This window comes from Ptychodera flava, chromosome 11, assembly GCF_041260155.1.
Source record: "Ptychodera flava strain L36383 chromosome 11, AS_Pfla_20210202, whole genome shotgun sequence".
NCBI classification, from domain to species: Eukaryota; Metazoa; Hemichordata; class Enteropneusta; family Ptychoderidae; genus Ptychodera; species Ptychodera flava.
This window is the reverse complement of record NC_091938.1, coordinates 6,351,392-6,370,670: the sequence shown is the minus strand read 5'-3', so window position 1 is coordinate 6,370,670 and position 19,279 is coordinate 6,351,392. Positions and strand designations below refer to the sequence as shown.

The following is a 19,279-nucleotide window of genomic DNA, read 5'->3' as shown; positions in this document are numbered from 1 at the left end:
TAGTATCTTTAATATACATACCAAGTTTGGTTAATTTTGATCAAGTCAAATCAGACATATATCCCTAGTTAGGAGGAAAGTTCATTAAATATGCAAATTAGCATTTATCTTTCATGTCACCCTTAATGGTTCCCACTGCTGATATATCTTGGTGTGATCAACATTTGTAGCAAATCTCATCAAATTTTGTGTAGTTATTTTTAATATATATCCATTTTTTCTAAAATCATTAATTATGCAAATGAGCAAAAAGTATGCAAGCCAGACCCACCAAAAACTAATCAGTTCTTGCCATTTGCTAACTGAATATATGTACCAGATTTGATTCTGATCTGATAAGCCGTTTTTCAGATAATGGACCAACAGACAGACACACAGACACACAGACGGACAGACAGACAGACAGACAGACATCGCTGCGACATATGCCCACGTGTGTAAACACGTGAGCAAAAAATGTGGTAAATATGCTAATATGGTGAAAGTTTTACAGATATGAAGTTACTTTTTCAAAACGATGCTATGGCCTCCACTGGTTGACTGCAGTACAGGCTAATTAACGTATGCTAATTTTTGTCTGTACATTTCGATGATCTACAGGGGTAACAGCCTCAGTTTGCTTAAAAATTAATAATGTAGACAACAAGTGCTATGGTAGTATTGGTAACTGTAAAGACCGACAACAAATACTTTTATGGAGAACTGTGTTATACTCTTTTCGATACAAGTATGTACAAATTGTGTACTTTGGAAGGAAATTGCATACAAAAGATACAGTTTGGAAATTAGGTGATTTAATATTGAAAGAAATCAATTCATACAATTATTTAGGCGTGACTATCACAAGATCATTAAAAGATCGATCATTAACATTGTAATATTATTTACAAAAAAGGAATGAAACTGATTGCATACTGTAAATCACTCATTAATCATCATAATAGTTTTAACCGTTTTCTATATGGTGATGCTCTGTGGACCAATATTGTTTTGCTATCAATTAGCTAAGTGGCCTTTGTTCAATAGTTATTTGAAAACTTCGACAGTCTTTTGTATTAGTCGGTCACCAGAAACGTTGCGCCGTTATCAAAAATTGTGTCCTCTGCCACAGTATTGTGACCTGCTTACTTTGTAGTTCCGGTAAGTGTGCTACTCATCACGCCATTGGATAATATTTTGCAAGTGGAACGAAAGGCCGTTTATTATTCAACCAGAGCTCGTGTAATATATACAGCACAGCGTGGGACGATTACTGGGAGCGTGGGATCGGTTTTTCGCGCGCCGTCGATCCCACACCCTCAGTGGCCAGGAATGTCAGAAACATGCGTTTTCTATCATTCCAACTCGTATAATGAATATTTTCAACTTACACACATATTCTGATTTTACCATGTAAGGGCGTTAACAAACTTGTCTGACAGGTAAAACAGCACATTGTGCGCATGCTATGATATGCACAGTCATATGGGAATATCTATGAAATAAAATTTACATTGTAGTATTGTTATACATTATCTAAATAAATTATTTAAATTTGGTGTGAAAGTAAAATAGATCTTGTTTTATGTAGAAACAGTGATCGTGACAGGAAGTTAGAAAATAGCGCGGAGAAGCCAATCGGTCTCTAGCTTTTTGAAAGCAGTCTGAAAATTTAGGGCAAAAATGAGCGAATTCTAAAAAGTATGTGTTTCAGGGCACTCTTAAAATGGTTACTATATTTGCAAAACGAAATTTGATTTGATCCTATTTGATTTTGAAGTTCATGGACGGAACAAACGCTCAAAAAATAATAATAAAGTTAAAGGTATTTTCTTCAAGGTTGAGACGAGTGTTCCTTTGAAAAGTGATTAGGTATTTAAATCAGATCGCTCCGTTTGAAATGTGATACAAGTTTGAAGTTGATGAGGTCAAACGGTTAATTCTTGCCAGTTTCAAAAGTCGATGACTATCACTACTATGACGATAAGGTGAAAAAATTTATATCTACAAAATGTAAAGGCACAGTGTTCGATGTCTGTGACCGTCTCTGGGTGTCACAATTGTTTATAATTGCGAAACTAGTTTCTTTAGTTGAGAACGGCATTTTTAACTCATTACGATCAAGTGAATGTCACTATCGCGCTCATGTTGGCGATTGCCAGGATTTCTTCTAAGGTAGGATGCGCCTCGAAAATGAAAGACTTATTAAACTTTTGCTCAAACTTTTTACATGAAGATTTCAAAATCAGAAATAAAAATCAACGGTCGCTGTGCAAAATTCGGCACTTGAGAAACAAATTACCACACTTTTACCAAGCTTGAAATTCAAGATGGCCGCCACCCCTGTGTTAAGTGTGTGGGGAAGGAGGAATGATATTTCCGATTTTCGAAAAATTAAGACGATGAAAAGTTTTCTTACGACAAAAGCTTTAAAATTAGTCCACAAAATTTGTAAATCAGAAAAGATTTCAAAAAACTTGAGAGCCAAAATAACTGTCACCAAAGCGCATTCAACCTTTAAACCCGATAGCGGGCGTTTTACTTCATTGCGTATGACTTCATCACCATCAATAGCCGGTCTTTCACCGTGACAACCGGAGGAGGGGTTTTCAAAGCTCGCTTTAAAGCAAAAGTGAAAGAGTAGCAATTTTTTGAATTCCAGATACTAGCTTGAGGGGGCACGTTTACTTAAATACGCGGAAAATGGAGTCGGGTAGTGGGAAATATCAATTGTGTCATCATAATAAGATAGTAAAATTCAAGTAACGATTGCAGATCATTTTGACGACCGTCGTATAGCGACTTGCATGTGTGTTTGCTCTGCAACGTCCTACTCAGTGGAAGACGGAAAATTCATTTTGCGCCCAGCGGATGTAATGATAGCAGTGAGTCATAGTGGGGTATTTCCCGATCGATCAAATATCTCTGCGATCGGACGCAGATGTGATGAGATCCCACTAGCCCATGGATGTGCAGCGTGCAACCTGAAGCCATCGGAGGAAGCCCAGTCTTCGTAGTCGTCAAGCTACGCTAGGGTGTCGTCGACAAGACTGTTTCTTGACAGAATCGTTCGCACAGACTCAGCTGTGGTCAGCCTTTTCAAACTCAGGTAGTAGTCCAGTCAAATTATGAAATGACCCACCACAAATTGCAACAGAATTCATTTTTTCACTACTCACCTCAGAAAAACCCATTGAAAAACATATCAAAAGTCTTCCAAAATCCGAGGAGTGGAAAACCGCCTAATTTGCATAAATCAAAAATGGTTCAATGCTTTTGGCCACTTACTGCCCAATATTGGTCCGATTTTGGTAATTTTGGTAAATTCTGAGTCAGAGAACAGTACATACTGAGGGGTTGTTCAGTTCAAATATGCTCTGTTTTCTAAAAAAAAATCCTAAAATTATGTGCATATGCTTGGCATGCGTCAAGAGTTGATTATGGTTTCACTGAAAAAAAGTTTGTGTTTAATTTCTTTGCAGTCAATGCTAACCCCTAACGGACTTGTCGCTCATATGTATGGTCCTATAGAGGGAAGTCGACACGATGCCTTCATGCTTGGGGAGAGTGGAGTTTTGCCACAGTTGGAGCAGATGCAAGACCGAGGTGAAGTGCTGTGTGTCTATGGAGATCCAGCATATCCTCTTCGTCCTGAATTAATGGGGCCATTTAAGGGGGCAAATTTAAATGAGCAACAAAAGAATTTTAATAAAGCTATGTCAGAAGTACGTGTTTGTGTTGAATGGGGATTTGGGAAAATAGCATCTTTGTTTGCGTTTGTTGATTTTAAGAAAAATCAGAAACTTATTTACAACCAGTTGGGGTGTATTTCCTTGTTGCAACCATTTTATCCAATTGCCACACATGTTTATATGGGAGTGAAACAGGTAATTCTTTTGACCTTGAACCTCCTACTCTTGAAAATTATCTTGTTCATAAATAAAATGTCAAACGTGTTTGGGGTTATAGGGAAGAAGCGTATTTTGGAAGATTCCAAGAAATTTTAATAAAAATAGGTTTCAAGATATTTAAATAAGATTGCCATTGAAGATTTCTTTGTATGTCTGTTTTAAGATAATAGTGTAGATTTCAATTCATTAGGAGAACAATTTTCTGTCTATTAAATAAATTAATAAAGAAGTTTACAAGTAAATTCATTTTGGTCTTAAGAATTTTTAGAAAGTTTGTTAGAATTTATACTTTATAGAAAATTGTGATGGTTTAGATTGACCATAGTTGATACATTGTAATAAAATTGAATTTAAAACAAATTATTAATTTGTGATCTTTTTTCATGAAGACTGCTGGTAAGTTTGTCTGTCTTTCTGTCTGTCTGTCCAAGGGAAAGCTCAGTTTTTGACTGGGGTTGATGGGTGGGGGTATTTATTAAAATTTGACCTACCCCGATTCCTAGCAATCAAAAACACACTGACAACCTCCCGAGCATTTCCAACACACAGTGACCCCCCCCTCCACCACCACCACCAATATTGGAAACACTGTGACCCCATGAACCCAACAAATATCCCCCACCCACCCACCCACCCACAACAAAAAAACTGACCACTCTCCAAATATGTGTTTTGGTTATGGGGTCAAGGTCTGAATGACCTTGATGATGAATCCATCCTGAGAGGCCAAAATGTGGGAAAAGAGAGGAATTGCCGAGAAATGGAGGTCAGGATGGAATCCAAAGCCCAAACGAAGGATGTATGACTGAAGTGACCCCAAAAGGAAGGAAGGAATTTAAAATGATGTTAGCAGAGGGGTTCTTGCACCCAAGGGATCACCGCGGTGGTGATACAATTTGGGGGTGTCCTAAGGGACAGGTAAACTGTGCGAGCCCGGGTGGAAACATGAATGGAACGAAGACGGGGTGTATCGTGCCCAAGGGATAACCGCGGTGGTGATACGAGCTTGGGGGAGGGGGTCCTGGGGGACAGGTAAACTGTGTCAGCCCAGACATGAACCCAGCGGCTGAATGAATGAATGAATGAAAGAATGAATGAATGAATGGGAGCGATGAGACAAAGGCTTGATGATGTAGTGTCGTGTGCAGACTTTGCTGATTGGCTGGGAAGGAGGATTGATAACAGTCATGGGTAGAAGAGCTGATTGGCTAAGGGAATGAAGCTGAAGATGTAGGGAAGGTAGATAGCTAGGTGTAATCATAAAACACATCTGTGATAAAACACATATTCCACTTAGTTTCTCAACACAATCACAGTTGAGACCCAAAACAAAAGCACCGAGAAATTGGCCAGAATTAAGAGTTACAGTAGCTTTGAATGGCCAGATCATGATCTTTATATGACCTTACTGATATTTGCATGTAAATTCACATATGCTTGATACTAGTATATGGGCTGTGTTGAGATTCTAAAGACTGGGCATTTCATTATGCTTTTGGGAATGGGACAGTTTGATGAAAATACAAAAAAAAATAATAAAAAATCCGTTACTAGGCCTTAAACTAGTTAAACAAGAACAAATCACTTAAAAGACAGATGTGCATCAAATAACTTTAAAATTTTGTTTTTAATTGAAAGCAAACACAAAGCATGGATATTCCAATAATTATTAATATTAAATAGGTAAGGTATCTTTTAATTTCAATATAATTATCAGCATTTGTAGTAAAATTTCAAATCACATAAAAATTTAACCCTTTGAGCGCCAAAGTCAATTTTTGTCACCCTTATAAAATATACCTAAGTCAATATTTGTTACATTTTTTGTCAAAATTTTGATAAAAAACTGTTGCCAATGTAATGTTGAGTTCATTTGCTTCAAAATTATCATGAATACAGAGAAGTTCATCATAAATTGTAAAAAGTTGCACTAAAATTTTGGTGGGAAAAAATACAACACTCAAAAGGGTTAATTTCTTTTAGCCAACTGTTCAAGCATTTTCATTTGAAGTTCCAGTTGTTTTTCTTGTAGTGCAAGTCGACGTTTCTCGACCTCCAAGGCGTCCTGCTTATATTTCAGTTCTGTCTCATGTTTTGTCTTTAGGTAACTGATCAAATCTACCTTTGATGTACGTGACTGACGACGCTTCTTGTCAGCATGAGATGTTGACCCTGCAAGTAATCAGCAAAAAAAATATGTTTTTAGATATTCATATTAGAATGTTGATTAAGGGGAGCACCATTTTATTTTTAATTTTTTTTATGAAATCATCTAAATCCTACATGTATGTTTACACAAAACAAAGAGCCGACTTACTTTGGCCTAACTTTTCAATTAACCAAAATAAATGAAAGTTTCAAAATTTCTGAAATTTTCAAAAAAATTGACACCATTTATTATGAAACAGTAATATAACCTGAAAATTCAAAGACTCATCAGATTTACATTTGTCTATTTGCAATGTTAATTGCTGCTCAGTCTTTGATGTACAAAAACGCAACAGTGCATGTGGTTATTAGTACATGTACCTTCATTTTCATCATCATTGTCTAGTGTCATCCTTTTCATGGCAGCTTCTCTCACAGCTGTGGCCTGTTTTCTCTGCTCAAACTTCTTCTTTGAAGCCACGGCATCATTAGTTTTTAGAGCAGAATTACTTTCTATGTATGATGTCACCTCCTGACACAACTGATGAATTTCATCATACTGTTCTTCTGTACCAGACCTATGAATACATGGAGAAATATGCACACAACATTCTAAACATGGCTGCATCTATCATATCAGTGTTAGGTTAAAGGACACACTCATATCTTCTGATTATTTCCAGTATTCTTTTCTTTTATTAAAGACAGTTTACTGATCTAATTCCAACTACATATACAACATCGATAAGCAACCAGCATTTTATTTCTCAACATATGTAATGCCAATTATTATTAGGCTATTGGCAAATGAGTTCAAGTTTTGAATTGAATCATTAAATTTCAATAAAAACCATACTAACTGTCAACAAACAAAATAAACTGCCAATGGAAAATAAAAAAAAAAACAGGCAATTTTATTTGCCCTGTTAGCTTTAACATTGTTCTTCACTCTTATGTTTAAATTTGCACATTTTTATATCATTCTTGATCAGATTGACCTCCACCACACAGGTTAGACAGAACCTTAAGACAGAGTGTGACAATTTTGGTTTCAATGAAAGTATACCAGTAAGGCCTGGACCATTTGATATTGTAGGACGGGGGTGGGGGTGGGGGGTTCTTGAAGATGGAGGAGGTGGCATTATTTTTCCACATGAGCTCCAATGTTTTTTTTCAACTTGTCAACTTGCCTTTACGTCAAGCCATCTGCAGCTGATTTTTTTAAATTGATGTCTACTGGAATTTTTTTTCCACAAATGTACCAGACCCCCTCCAAGGGTATAAAATGGTCCATCACTAATACAATTGTCAAACATTTTTTTCACTCCACTGATTCACTTACCTTTTTAGTGCTTTTCTATCATTTTCTTTGTATTTCTGTAGCAGCAGTTCTGTGTGTTCTCTAACCGCTCTGGCTGTTATATGTTTTTCACTGGTCAACTCCCAGTGAGCCATCAAGTGGTTGGCGATTGCCAACCACTCAGCTGTTGTCTCTGGCCTGTTAGCTACGACCTCCCTTAGCAAATCGACACCCTGCTGAACTGTCCAGCGGAACACTGTCCTTTTCCCATTCATCTTGAGATAGATTATCTGGAAATGAACAATGGAATCAGGCTTCATTTCATGATTAGATCAGTGTATAAATGGACACAAATGATAAACTTGGGTGAGCACTGTCTGGATATAAATAGACGCGTGCAGTGATATAAAAGGGTTCACGCATAAACATTCTAATTGTCATTGGTGTGAAAACAAACTCGCAAATTGTTCTCGGAAATCGATTACGAGAAACTTACCTGTTTCACGTACACAAACGACTGGCAGACGACAGATTAACGGATGACGTCATCAAAACATGGAACGGCGCGCAGAATGTGATGACGTATCCGTAAACGTTCCGTTCTCGTAAGGAATCTTAATCTCTCTTATGTACATGTTCGAACAGCGCACCAGTCACACTGATACGACATTCTGATTGGGCTGGGGCTCAAGGTGGCTGTAGCAAAAATTCTCTCGCATTCACAAGTGCTACTGAAAACGGCCTCCTCAACTATTAAACATAGAAGCTCAGTATCGAGACACAATGATTGAGATAACAGGATAGCTAAATTGGAACTAGTTTTGATGGTTGAGCACATGAAAAAAGTAATCTTTTTCATGAACAGCGTAAATGTCAAAAAATTGCTTTGAAAACTGTCAGCGTTGTCCGTACCTTTTGTCGCCCGCATCGCTCCTTTTGCCACAGCCAAGTAAGACTGAAAGATCCGGCCATCGAGGGCGCTCTCTACGCTTACCTGAGAGGAGGGTAGCGCAGTGCGTCCTCTAGCGACAGATCTTTCACCAAGTACGCGTGTTGTAACCTGCTGCGTGTCAAAATGTTCGATCTGAATACCTATCAATTTGAATTTCTTGCATTTTGGCCTTAATCTGGTTGAAAGATGTGACAAATTGTGTCATTGCAAAATTCTTTACCCACTTTGGTGGATGTATCGTGCAAAGCAGACCTCAATACAATTCTACATGATCATCATTATGATTGATTAAGGTAGTATGCGCCTAAGAAGTAAAAGACTATGATTTGCTCTTACTTTCCTCAATGGAACTTTCAACCGTTGTTTACCGATTCAGGAATTAAATTCAGGGGCAATCGTAAAAAGTCTGGTACTAGAGAAACAAACTGCCAAATATCAAGCAATAAATTGAATTCAAAATTCACATCCTATGTTAACTCTACAATTTTCGATTTTCAAAAATCTAAAACGGCTAGAACATTTCTTACTCCAAGAGCTTTAAAAGGAACACTACGATTGGTAGATGGGAAAAGAATCGTAAAAATATGAGAAATGCAAATGTCCCCGAGGCGCATTCTACCTTAATTTCTTATAATTGATTAAATCATGAAATATTTGCGATAATATCGTAAGTTTTAACTACACAAAACGTGTTCTAAAGAACTGAACAGCGAAAATGTACAATACTTAAAACAAAAAAAATTCGTCACAAGTGATCTAAGTGTACAGATAAATGTGTAAAACTTGGATAAATGAGGTATAAAAACTTATACGGTAAAGAAATGCTTCAAACTAGTGAAAAGTACACATCGGCATTGCATCACGTGTGCAACCTTGCTACGTTTGGTTAATCGGATGGTAATAGTCAGTGATAACACGGCAGCATTTCATACCAGGCTTTGTAATCCATGGACACACGACACAATGCAGTTTGACACATAGTGTGCTGGAGATAAATCTTATATGCCCAAAACACTAACTTCGTTTTAAATAAAAGTAAATAAAATTAGACACTAAAGTGCTTTGTTATGATCCTGTTAGAAGAAAGTTCTGAGGAGACATATACGATATAAGGAATGAACGCGAAATAAAAGTCAGTAGTTTTACAAAAACCATGCAATCCATCCACTGCAAATACTCCAAATATTACTGTATATTTATCATCTTCTGCACTGAATTCATTGTGCAATTATTGTTTGTGCAAACGAAACCTTGTGCACTGTGAATATAGAGATAGCGATCTGCAATGAGCAAGATCTTGTTCACCTAATTTTATTCGAGCCACGAAAATGAACAGCAAACTTTTAAACATTCGCTTTCAAACTCAAAAATCGGAGGTAATTATGCAAATTTTGTTACAACAGAAACAAATTACTCAATATTTGCCGATATTTCAAGTTCAAAATAGCCGCCATCCATGTGTTATCTCTATGGAGAAAATAAAAATCACGATTGGAACTAAATTGGGATAATTGGATGGGAGTAATTATAAGAAAAGTTTAATAAAATCGAATTGTACAGCTTAAATTCTGCAAAATGATAGAATACTGTAAAACATTAAAATGTTTTCATCGAACAAAACAACAAAAATACATCGATAATTGTATATCTCTTAATTCGTATTCATTTCTATGAAAACGTTTTATTTTTATGTTAATGTCATAAAAGAAATTAGAAAAACTGATAAAATATCTCTAACTTGTGACTTTTGAGTCCGGGCACTTTTGAAATAATGTCCCTGACTTTTGTCGTCAACTAGACTTAACAAACACTAAATGTAGTCAAGGCACTTTTGAAGTGGCCCTGACTGACTAAAATTCTAAATCGATCGAAAAACTTCATTTTGGTTACGGCAAAGTAACAATTCGGGATTAGAACTAGTATTTCAGTAACAAAGAAAGTACAGACAAGTTTACACATTTTCATTCAAATATGAATATTGATAATACGTATTGAAAAATATTGCATTAAATACGGTCATGCAATGATTCTTACTCATAAAATTTGTGTAACATCGCAAATTTCTGATACAATTTTAAATATGGTTAGCAAATACAGGGTAATATTTAACAAATTTCTCAAATTTTTGAGAAATTATGCCAATCCAATTATCCCAATTTAGTTCCGATCGTGTTTAAAGTTTCCGATATTCGCAAAATTGAAAAGGTAAAAACTTTATTTTCTCCACACACTTCAAAATGACCCCCACATGTAGCTGGCAAAAAAATATTGTAAAAGTATGAGAGTTCGAATATTTGTTCCCGAAGCGCATTCTATCTTTTGTGTTGATGCAATCGAAATTGTTGACCTGTTTTGTATCATAAATGGTGCATTGTGCGTTGCAAGACATATAATTTCACACGAACGATATTGTCGATTGATTGATTCATTTAATTTGTTAAACCATGAATAGATACTTCATGGAGTTGCCATTCACTACTCAGATTGATGGTGCAAATCACGAACATTCTCAACTCTTGTAAGTTTCGTGTACATCATGTTCTGAAGCAATTGAACGGTAAACGATTCATAAGACAAAAATGTGTCTCGTAAGTTACTTTTGAAAAACAAAAATAACTTGATAACACGAATTTGAGCCATGTCTATGATTGTAATTCAGAAAAAGGTTGTACATATAATCTGTGTAAGGGCAAAACTATGCTTATTTACTTTCTGATTTTGTGGCCGTGTGAAAATGAACACGAACTTCTGCGCTAATGTTGAACGTAATTCATAGGCGTTGTCAAGAAATCCCTGTGAACTACACCTACTCGTCTTAAAATAATCTCACACAGAGCAGCACTCTTGTTCGAACTAGCGAACAATGCACTGCAGCTAGTTTGCGGGTTTGTAAAACAACGTAAGCCCTTCAACTTGATCCACATCGTCTTCTTCGCTGGATTCTTCCGGCACAGGGGTTACATCACGATTAACAGGTGCCTGCCCACTGATACGTGTCGAGGAACAACCCACAGATCTGCGTTTTGTAATGGTAACTTTTCCAGGAGTAGTGCACCGCGACAGGCCCTGCATTTGCAGGACACAGACCGATGCCTTACTACTTGTGGGCACGTTGCTGCTTGGACGGCGTCTTGTGGGAAATGTGTCGATGCATTTGTCTTCTTCGTCGTCACTTCCATAAGGACTAAAGGATATCTCATCTGGATTGTCGTCACCATTACCATAAAAACGCGATCGGATTGATCTCAAAACCTTAAAGCAAGAACACGTAACTTCACCTGTTGTCCTCAAGGCCATCCGCCAATCACATTATGCAATAAGTCTAATACATCTTACTTGCAAGGCATCCATAAGACAGGACTGTCTCTCCCTCCTAAAACCACAAAGGGTTGCTCACTTCTTCTCCAATATTTTCTGATTGTCTAGGTTTTGATGTTGACTATCATTATGTTAAACAAACAAATTTTGAAGTGTTGTAAATGAAGTACATTTTGTTAAGCAACCAATCGTCCAAATCAGGCGTGAAGGTTGAAAGTTTTGGCTTGAAGATGAAAATTTTCTCGAATTTATTGGTATTTGAATTCAACTCTTTTGTAAAAATTATTTTTGATATCCCCAATAAACAATACCAAGTAAATTTAATTTCCTCTTCAACTTTCATTATCAAGCCAAAAAACTATACAGCGGTAGAGAATTGCAGAATTGTTAATTTTCGAAACTCTATCCTCGACGCACCGAAATCTAATATAACTCTTGTGCTCAAGCTTGAGAAAAGTGTATTATGCATTTATGGTACTCACAACTTTGTACGTCGCAAAGAAGGCGAGATAGTAGACCGAGCCCTTGTCATTTAAAATAAAAAATACAAATGCGTTAACTCTAGATTTAAATGTGTATACTTAAGAATGTATAAGACGACTAAATTTGAATAACACACGACGTGGGACGGTATGGTTTGTCATAGAGAAATTTAATGTTGGTAAAATCATTTGTTTATTTGAATGAATAAAATTATCGTTGACATTGTCTGCGTTACGGTATCTTGTCAATGAAAACGTTTCTTAGAAGGAACGGATTTTTTTCGATTCTTTTGAGCACGTTTCTGTTACACAGAACATGTATTGTAAACTCTGAAATCAAACATAACGTGTACTTACAACAACAAAACTTGCAAAGGCGAAGGTGTATCCGTAGTACATATTTCCTGTGACATCTTGTAAACCAATAATCCAGGTTACAGCGAACGTTGGCACTATCAAGCTTATGCGACAGAACTCATCCCTATTAATATAAAGGTTAATTCCTTATTTCACGTCGCTAACAAAATTAGTGCACGAAGATGAAATTATTTATAGTAAATTCATTCATCACATATTGATTTGCTTCAATATCGATCACGTAAAAGTCAAAGTTTTACATGCCAGTAATATATGTTTCCGTATTGTGTTATCGGCATCTTTACGTACAACACAATTGGAACTATTTTGTGATTATAAGATCTTGAGCATTTTGTTGTAATCTATTTAAAAATCATCAATCTAACAGTGTTTTTGTGTGAAGACGAAGGCAAATTTTATAAATTAATGATAATTGCACAATCATCAAATACATCTCTAACAAATTTGACATTTTTGTCTAGCCACAGGGGGCTGTCTACATGTCCGTCCCCAGGGGTGGGTAGGTGTTTCGTTATATCGCTAATAAAGATATATTCTACCAACCTTTGGTGTTTCGGTCTTAACTTAGCACTGCCCTTGACAATCTTGCGTATACGTTTATCAACATGCTGCGTCTATTATCTGATGAGTTTGAGTGCCTAATTAGCCAAAGTAATCAAGGGTAAATTACTAATCTGTAGACGCTCTCACCAGATTATCACCGGATTAAATATGACAAAGTCAACAACGAACGCACCAGTGGTGCGTTCGTTATTGACTTTGTCATATTTAATCCGGTGATAATCTGGTGAGAGCGTCTACAGATTAGTAATTTACCCTTGATTACTTTGGCTAATTAGGCACTCAAACTCATCTGATAATAGACGCAGCATGTTGATAAAACGTATACGCAAGATTGTCAAGGGCAGTGCTTTTTAGCGATATACGAAACACCTACCCACCCCTGGGGACGGACATGTAGACAGCCCCCTGTGGTCTAGCTTTTCGCACTCTCAGGAAAGGAGAACCCATTAAATTTTATTGATTTGTCAATTTTGTTTAGGTTTAAGTGAAAAGACAAATTCCCTTTCCAAGGTTGATTTGTAGGCATTTGCTTTTCTTACCGAACGATGCATGATAAAGTTTTAAATTTTCGATGGTAAAATGGCCTTCTACCTCTACCCAAATCAGTTCTGCTCTAATGTATGTTTCTTTTGGTGATCTCTCTTTCAAATGATTTGGTAGATGTTAGGAAAATTGTACATTTATTTATTTCACATACAAGGAAATGAGACCTGGTAAATTTGATAAAACTACCCTTTTCTTGTGCGTGTGCTAATTAATGCTGGAAAATTTTAAAAAATCACTGAACTATTTCAGCCCCTCTATTAAAAATGAACTGTTTTTGGTAGATGCAAAGAAATGTAATCAATATCATCTGTCTGTTGAAACCTTTAAATATTAACGGGAAAAAACCAACAGTTTTTGTCTGGAATTTTTAGGGACTATGAAGAGATGTCTTTGCAGCTTTCAGGGACCACTCCGAGGAGACCCTAAATCTTTTAGAGACCACACTGACATGACCTTGAAAATTTCAGGGACCACCCAGATGAGTCCTTGAAACTTTTAGGGACCACCCAGATGTGACCCTGAATCTTTCAAGGACTATCCTGATGTGACATTGAAACTTTCAGGGACCACCCAGATGAGTCCTTAAAACTTTCAGGGACCACCCAGATGAGTCCTTGAAACTTTCAGGGACCACCCAGATGTGACCCTGAATCGTTCAAGGACTATCCTGGTGTGACCTCGAAACTTTCAGGGACCACCCGGATGAGTCCTTGAAACTTTCAGGGACCACCCAGATGAGACCCTGAACCTTTCAAGGACTATCCTGATGTGACCTTCGCTCGTCAGCTTGTGCATTCACAAGCATTACTTGATAAAGCTGACAGGCAGACGAATTGGTCCAACTTCCTGCACATACAGCGCCAATATTCATGACGGTCGAAGTTAAGATTATGTAATGGCTAAACACAGCGTCCTCATTGCTCCCATGTGTGACTGGTCGGTAGGCTCAAAAACACGTCTTTGCATATTTATCACGCGACGTTATCTACAAGGCATGTTCTTCCGGCATAAATGTGATAAACTTGGCAGTGGCTGAACCTACAGTCGACTTAGACGAGCAGTCTTGACGATCAAAGGTAATTTACTAGCTCATTGAAGTATGCTGTTGCTAGCCGACGCGCCGCTGGTCTGAACAGTAAACAATTAATTATTTGCAAATAATCAATTCATGATGGCACACTCCATTTTAACCTACAGGGGCACCTAGGATTGTGCGCGATTGTGTAAGGTCCCGGGTAAGGTACATGTAGCTCTTTTATGCTGTAAAGTTTTCCAACCATTTAAAATACTGTGGTTGTATGTTACAGTCTTCATGATTAATTTGGAGATGTAGTCAATGATACGTTTCTCATTAAGCGAGACACTGAATCGTACACCAACTAATATGGTCCTTGCTAATTTACATAGTAAAGGTCACGGGTCACATTGTTGTGAGGCTCTGCATTGTTTCAAGTCGAGTGTGTAAACAGCGTGATGTTCGAATGGATTTTGACTACTGCACTAATTCCTTCGTCGGGAAAGGTTGCCGATTCTGAATGTAGGACGTCCATTACCCCAATTATTTAATGACAGGACTACATGGAAAGCAACGGAATACTGGATATCTCCGACGAATTTGATGTCTGTTACCACGGTCTTTTGTGGAGTGACACTGACAGTGCTGTTCCCGATCTCGACAACGATGTCAGCAACTGTGACAACATGACTAAGACTATGAGTCCTTGAAACTTTCAGAGACCAACCTGAGGTATCCCCAAATCTTTCAAGGACTATCCTAATGTGACATTGAATGTTTCAAAACCGCCATTGCAAGACGAGTCCTTGAAACATTCAGGGACCACCCTGATGTGTCCCTGGATCTTTTAGAGACCACTCTGATGTGACCTTGAAACTTCCAGGGACCACCCGGATGAGTCCTTGAAACTTTCAGGGACCACCCGGATGAGTCCTTGAAACTTTCAGGGACCAACCTGAGGTGCCCCTGAATTTTTCAAGGACTATCCTAATGTGACCTTGAAACTTTCAGGGACCACCCAGATGAGTCCTTGAAACTTTCGGGGACCACCCTGATGTGTCCCTTAATCTTTTTAAGGGACCACTTAGATATGACCCCTAAACATTTTTAAGGACTGGCCTAGAGAGGCATTTTGAAATAGTAAAGAACCAATCAGATATGATCCCGAAACCTTCAAATGCATCCAGGTCCTCTAAACAATACAGCAATAATCAAGTTTTGACCTCTAATCTTGACATTTCAAAAATGTGTATCATGAGATGAATTATCCTTTAAAAATTGTCAAAAAGGATAAATTTACAATTTTGAAAAGCAGATGGCTTTAAATACAACAATTTTTTTAATACTACTTTAACATTTAATTCAATAATTACAGTTTTGATGTTTTCACTAGAAAAATTGATAATTACTAAATGCTTTGAGTAAACCCTCTCTTAGAGAGCACATTCTGTGACTTTTACTGTTCATCTTATAATCACAAAATAGTTCCAATTGTGTGTACGCAACAGTCGTATTTTTACAAAATTTTGCCTGTTCAGTATACGTATGTCGCTTTCAATTGGTCTTCGTCCTGGTATTATATTTGAAATTATGTATATGACTTCGTGTCTTTCTTCAAATTCTACTACAATTACAGTTACTGCAGGAAAAGAGTATTGAAACACACCTCAATAAGTACCACAAACCAGATCCATAGGTAAAAACCAGGTGGTCAAATTTGCACGACATGAGTATGATCAAAATGAAGCTTGCCTGGAAAGTAAAAAACGTAGGTTTAAATGCTAAATGTAATAAGAGTATTACATCATTAACCCGTTCATGTTCACCATCAGCAGGTTGTATGGATATGCAGTATGAGGGAATCATACAGTGTTCCGTGTGATTGGGTACAAAAGTATGCATGCTGCGCAAGAATTACGTTCATTACATTTGTTTTTTGAAACATGGATGGCATATTGTGTTACATCGTCCACATCAAATAAAAAGATTTAGTTTTTTCAATATAAATATTTTGCAATGCGAAGAAATTTTGAAACATCGAATACTTCGGGTGGCTGAGCAGCTTTTTTATCTTCGTTTTCGTATACTGTATACTATATTATATCATACCAGTCTATTGATGGCGGAAATGCTGCGATCTGATTGGTCGAGACGCGATAACAACCATGGTATATTGGTGAAATGCCATGGCTGGCATGCGCGCGAGTTCTCAGCTGGAGTAAAAGTCCGTTTTTGACGTTCCACGCCAGAATTTAAATATACTGTTATGATATAATAGCAATAAATCACACCCAGCGACGGTACACCACTCTATTTTGGCCAGTTCACTTCATATATGCACTCGCTATCGATCGTGCATATATATGTCGTGAACTGGTCAAAATCTCGTGGTATACCATCGCTGGGTGTGCTTTATTGCTTAACTATTATAATTAAAATTGTTTGAGGTCGTGATTTAATGCACCATCTGGTCTTGAATTTTTAGCGAAAATGTTTCAACAAACTTTTTCTTGCGAAATACATTTTCTCCCGCAGGAGAAATTCGCAGTTGTTTGACAGAGTTCAACTTTAAGTGTTTCTTGTTTCACACATATATAGATAACCGCTTTTCAGACACCAGATTCAGTGGCACTTGAAGATTTAAATACTAGCTACTATCTTAGCAGCTTATCGAAGTTTCAGTGTAAAAACCTTTATTTTTATAGTAATTAGTCTGTTTTTTAAACGTACCCAGAAGGATTTGCTGACGTCACAGAAAAGAGCCTAAAATCAGATAACTAACATCTGAGGTTTTAAATGTTCAACTTAATTTCCTTTTTCAGTGCCCGTCGCTGCGTCTTTAAATTATGTATACAGATTTGGAGGGCAAGACGCTGTATCAGAGTTTGTTCCTTGCCATAAAATACACCTAGATAACGACCATTATCGTGGAATTTTAAATTTCTCGGGAATTCAGTGTTATCACTGCTTTTAATATGTCGTAATCACACAGAATTGTCATTCACAAGGCAGGGAATAATAACAACAATAAGAAAACAATGTGAACACTTTTAATAGCCGTACCAGAGTCAGGCAGGCAGCTGGAATAGCTATTGCCATAAAGTGTTCCGTGTTGTCCGGCACCAAACAGCTTGGAAGAAAAAAACAACATACGATATAAGTATGAGCGATGAAAAAGATAGGGTAATACACATTTTGAATTTGATACAATGCCCGTTTTGTCATACATTAGTATCCATTCGTAAAATTTCCTAAAGATAGAGCAAACATATAACGCCAAAATCCAATGAACCTATAACATTACAGATAGTCATACTGTTCTGTAAAGGATGCATTCCGATAAAGATTGACAAGCCTGTTTAAAACAGATAATGTGTAATGAACAAGACATATATCTTACTTCTGTGATCGGATATAGCTGGCCGACCAATGCAAAGCAGAAGGTACAACAAATAACAAGGGCACAATCCATCCATGAATGACGTAAAAGGCCCTGAAAGATAAATTTGGTTCAAACATAGACAGAAGAGATCCACTTTGTACGTTTTAAGCTGACTTCGTGGAATGTACCCTATTGTGTATTAGTATTTAATGCCAATCCAAAGCTACGATTTCCAATGAATGTGGACATACTATGATGACAACGTTTGTCGGACAAGACTACTCTCTAAAGTGTCTACTGCTTAGCAGCTCACGTTTCTTTCGTGTCTCTTATTTGTAATATATATATATATATATATATATATATATATATATAATATATATATATATATATATATATATATATATATATATATATATATATATATATATAATATTCGATAGAAATAATGTTTGGAGAGTTGATGCGATAACAGAAAATATGATTACGTTTAAAATTAATGTGAGACTTCCTGAACAATTAAGAGATGCATAAACTTATAAAAGCATGACGTCGCCATTGTCTTTAACATTTGTTGCCATTAGTGTCGGCCAAGATCAATGATTATTCATATGATTGGTGAAACGTACTTCGCATAGGTGTTCTTGTGCACGCAAAATCGCAGCTTGAGGTAATGCTGTAGACAAAAGTTGAAAACCCAGACACAGCAACTGGTCAGGATGTAGTGATTAAGTATAGCCGATACGCGGCATGAAACCTGAAAATTAAATAGAGAAATGCCCACTGTTCTAGTGCACGAATACCATCAAGAAGAAGGATAGCTGTAACCTATGGGAGACTTAATAATTAATCGAACCTCATACCATACAGCTGGCTATTCGTTTCATAGACGTATAATACTGTCCGAAGAAAAAAATGTTATCAACATAATCAGATACATTTGCCATGCACACATCAAGACAACCGATTCATGTCTTACTTGAAAGTAGCATTTTGACAAACGCGGAAATTTGTTGGATTTGACAGAGTAAGTAACAGCTGACTTTGTGTATTGTTAGCGACAGACATTAGTTTTAAACTTTTGTAGGACACCGGTTCATGATTAACATCAATCTTCTTTCACTCTATTTTTGGTTAAACGCAAATTATACCTGAAATTATGTTTGCACATTTGCTGATCAGCCTGCATCAGTAAACGTAATAACAGTGCTGAAACTATATGAAAAACGGTAATATTGGTTTGTACTCATAGTACAGATTATTCCGATATGATACAGGGGTGGCATAATTGATTATAGTTACCG

The 19,279-nt window shown here is 36.9% G+C and overlaps 2 protein-coding genes across 2 annotated transcripts in view; one reads left to right on the top strand and one right to left on the bottom strand.

Moving 5' to 3' along the window:
• The first annotated feature begins 2,889 nt into the window (after nucleotides 1-2,889).
• Nucleotides 2,890-19,279, top strand: part of LOC139143383 (TNF receptor-associated factor 2-like) — a 76,388-nt gene continuing 59,998 nt past the window's right edge. Inside the window, exon 1 of the mRNA XM_070713658.1 lies at nucleotides 2,890-3,088. The gene's annotated coding sequence lies outside the window, so the exon portion shown is untranslated. The remainder of the gene's footprint in view (nucleotides 3,089-19,279) is intronic.
• Nucleotides 5,500-7,715, bottom strand: LOC139144603 (uncharacterized). The gene is made up of 3 exons (XM_070715317.1): nucleotides 7,381-7,715; nucleotides 6,420-6,616; nucleotides 5,500-6,062 (listed from the first exon to the last, which is right to left on the bottom strand). The coding sequence occupies exons 1-3, from the start codon at nucleotides 7,656-7,658 to the stop codon at nucleotides 5,860-5,862; spliced, it is 678 nt and encodes a 225-aa protein (XP_070571418.1). The 5' UTR covers nucleotides 7,659-7,715; the 3' UTR covers nucleotides 5,500-5,859.

Bases quoted from the DNA above. Each gene is read 5' to 3' on its own strand.
- LOC139144603 (XM_070715317.1), bottom strand. From the start codon at position 7,658: ATGAAGCCTGATTCCATTGTTCATTTCCAGATAATCTATCTCAAGATG. The intron at 6,617-7,380 runs GTAAGTGAATCA...ATGTATTCATAG, and splicing joins GATAGAAAAGCACTAAAAAG to GTCTGGTACAGAAGAACAGT. The intron at 6,063-6,419 runs GTACATGTACTA...GATTACTTGCAG, and splicing joins CAATGATGATGAAAATGAAG to GGTCAACATCTCATGCTGAC.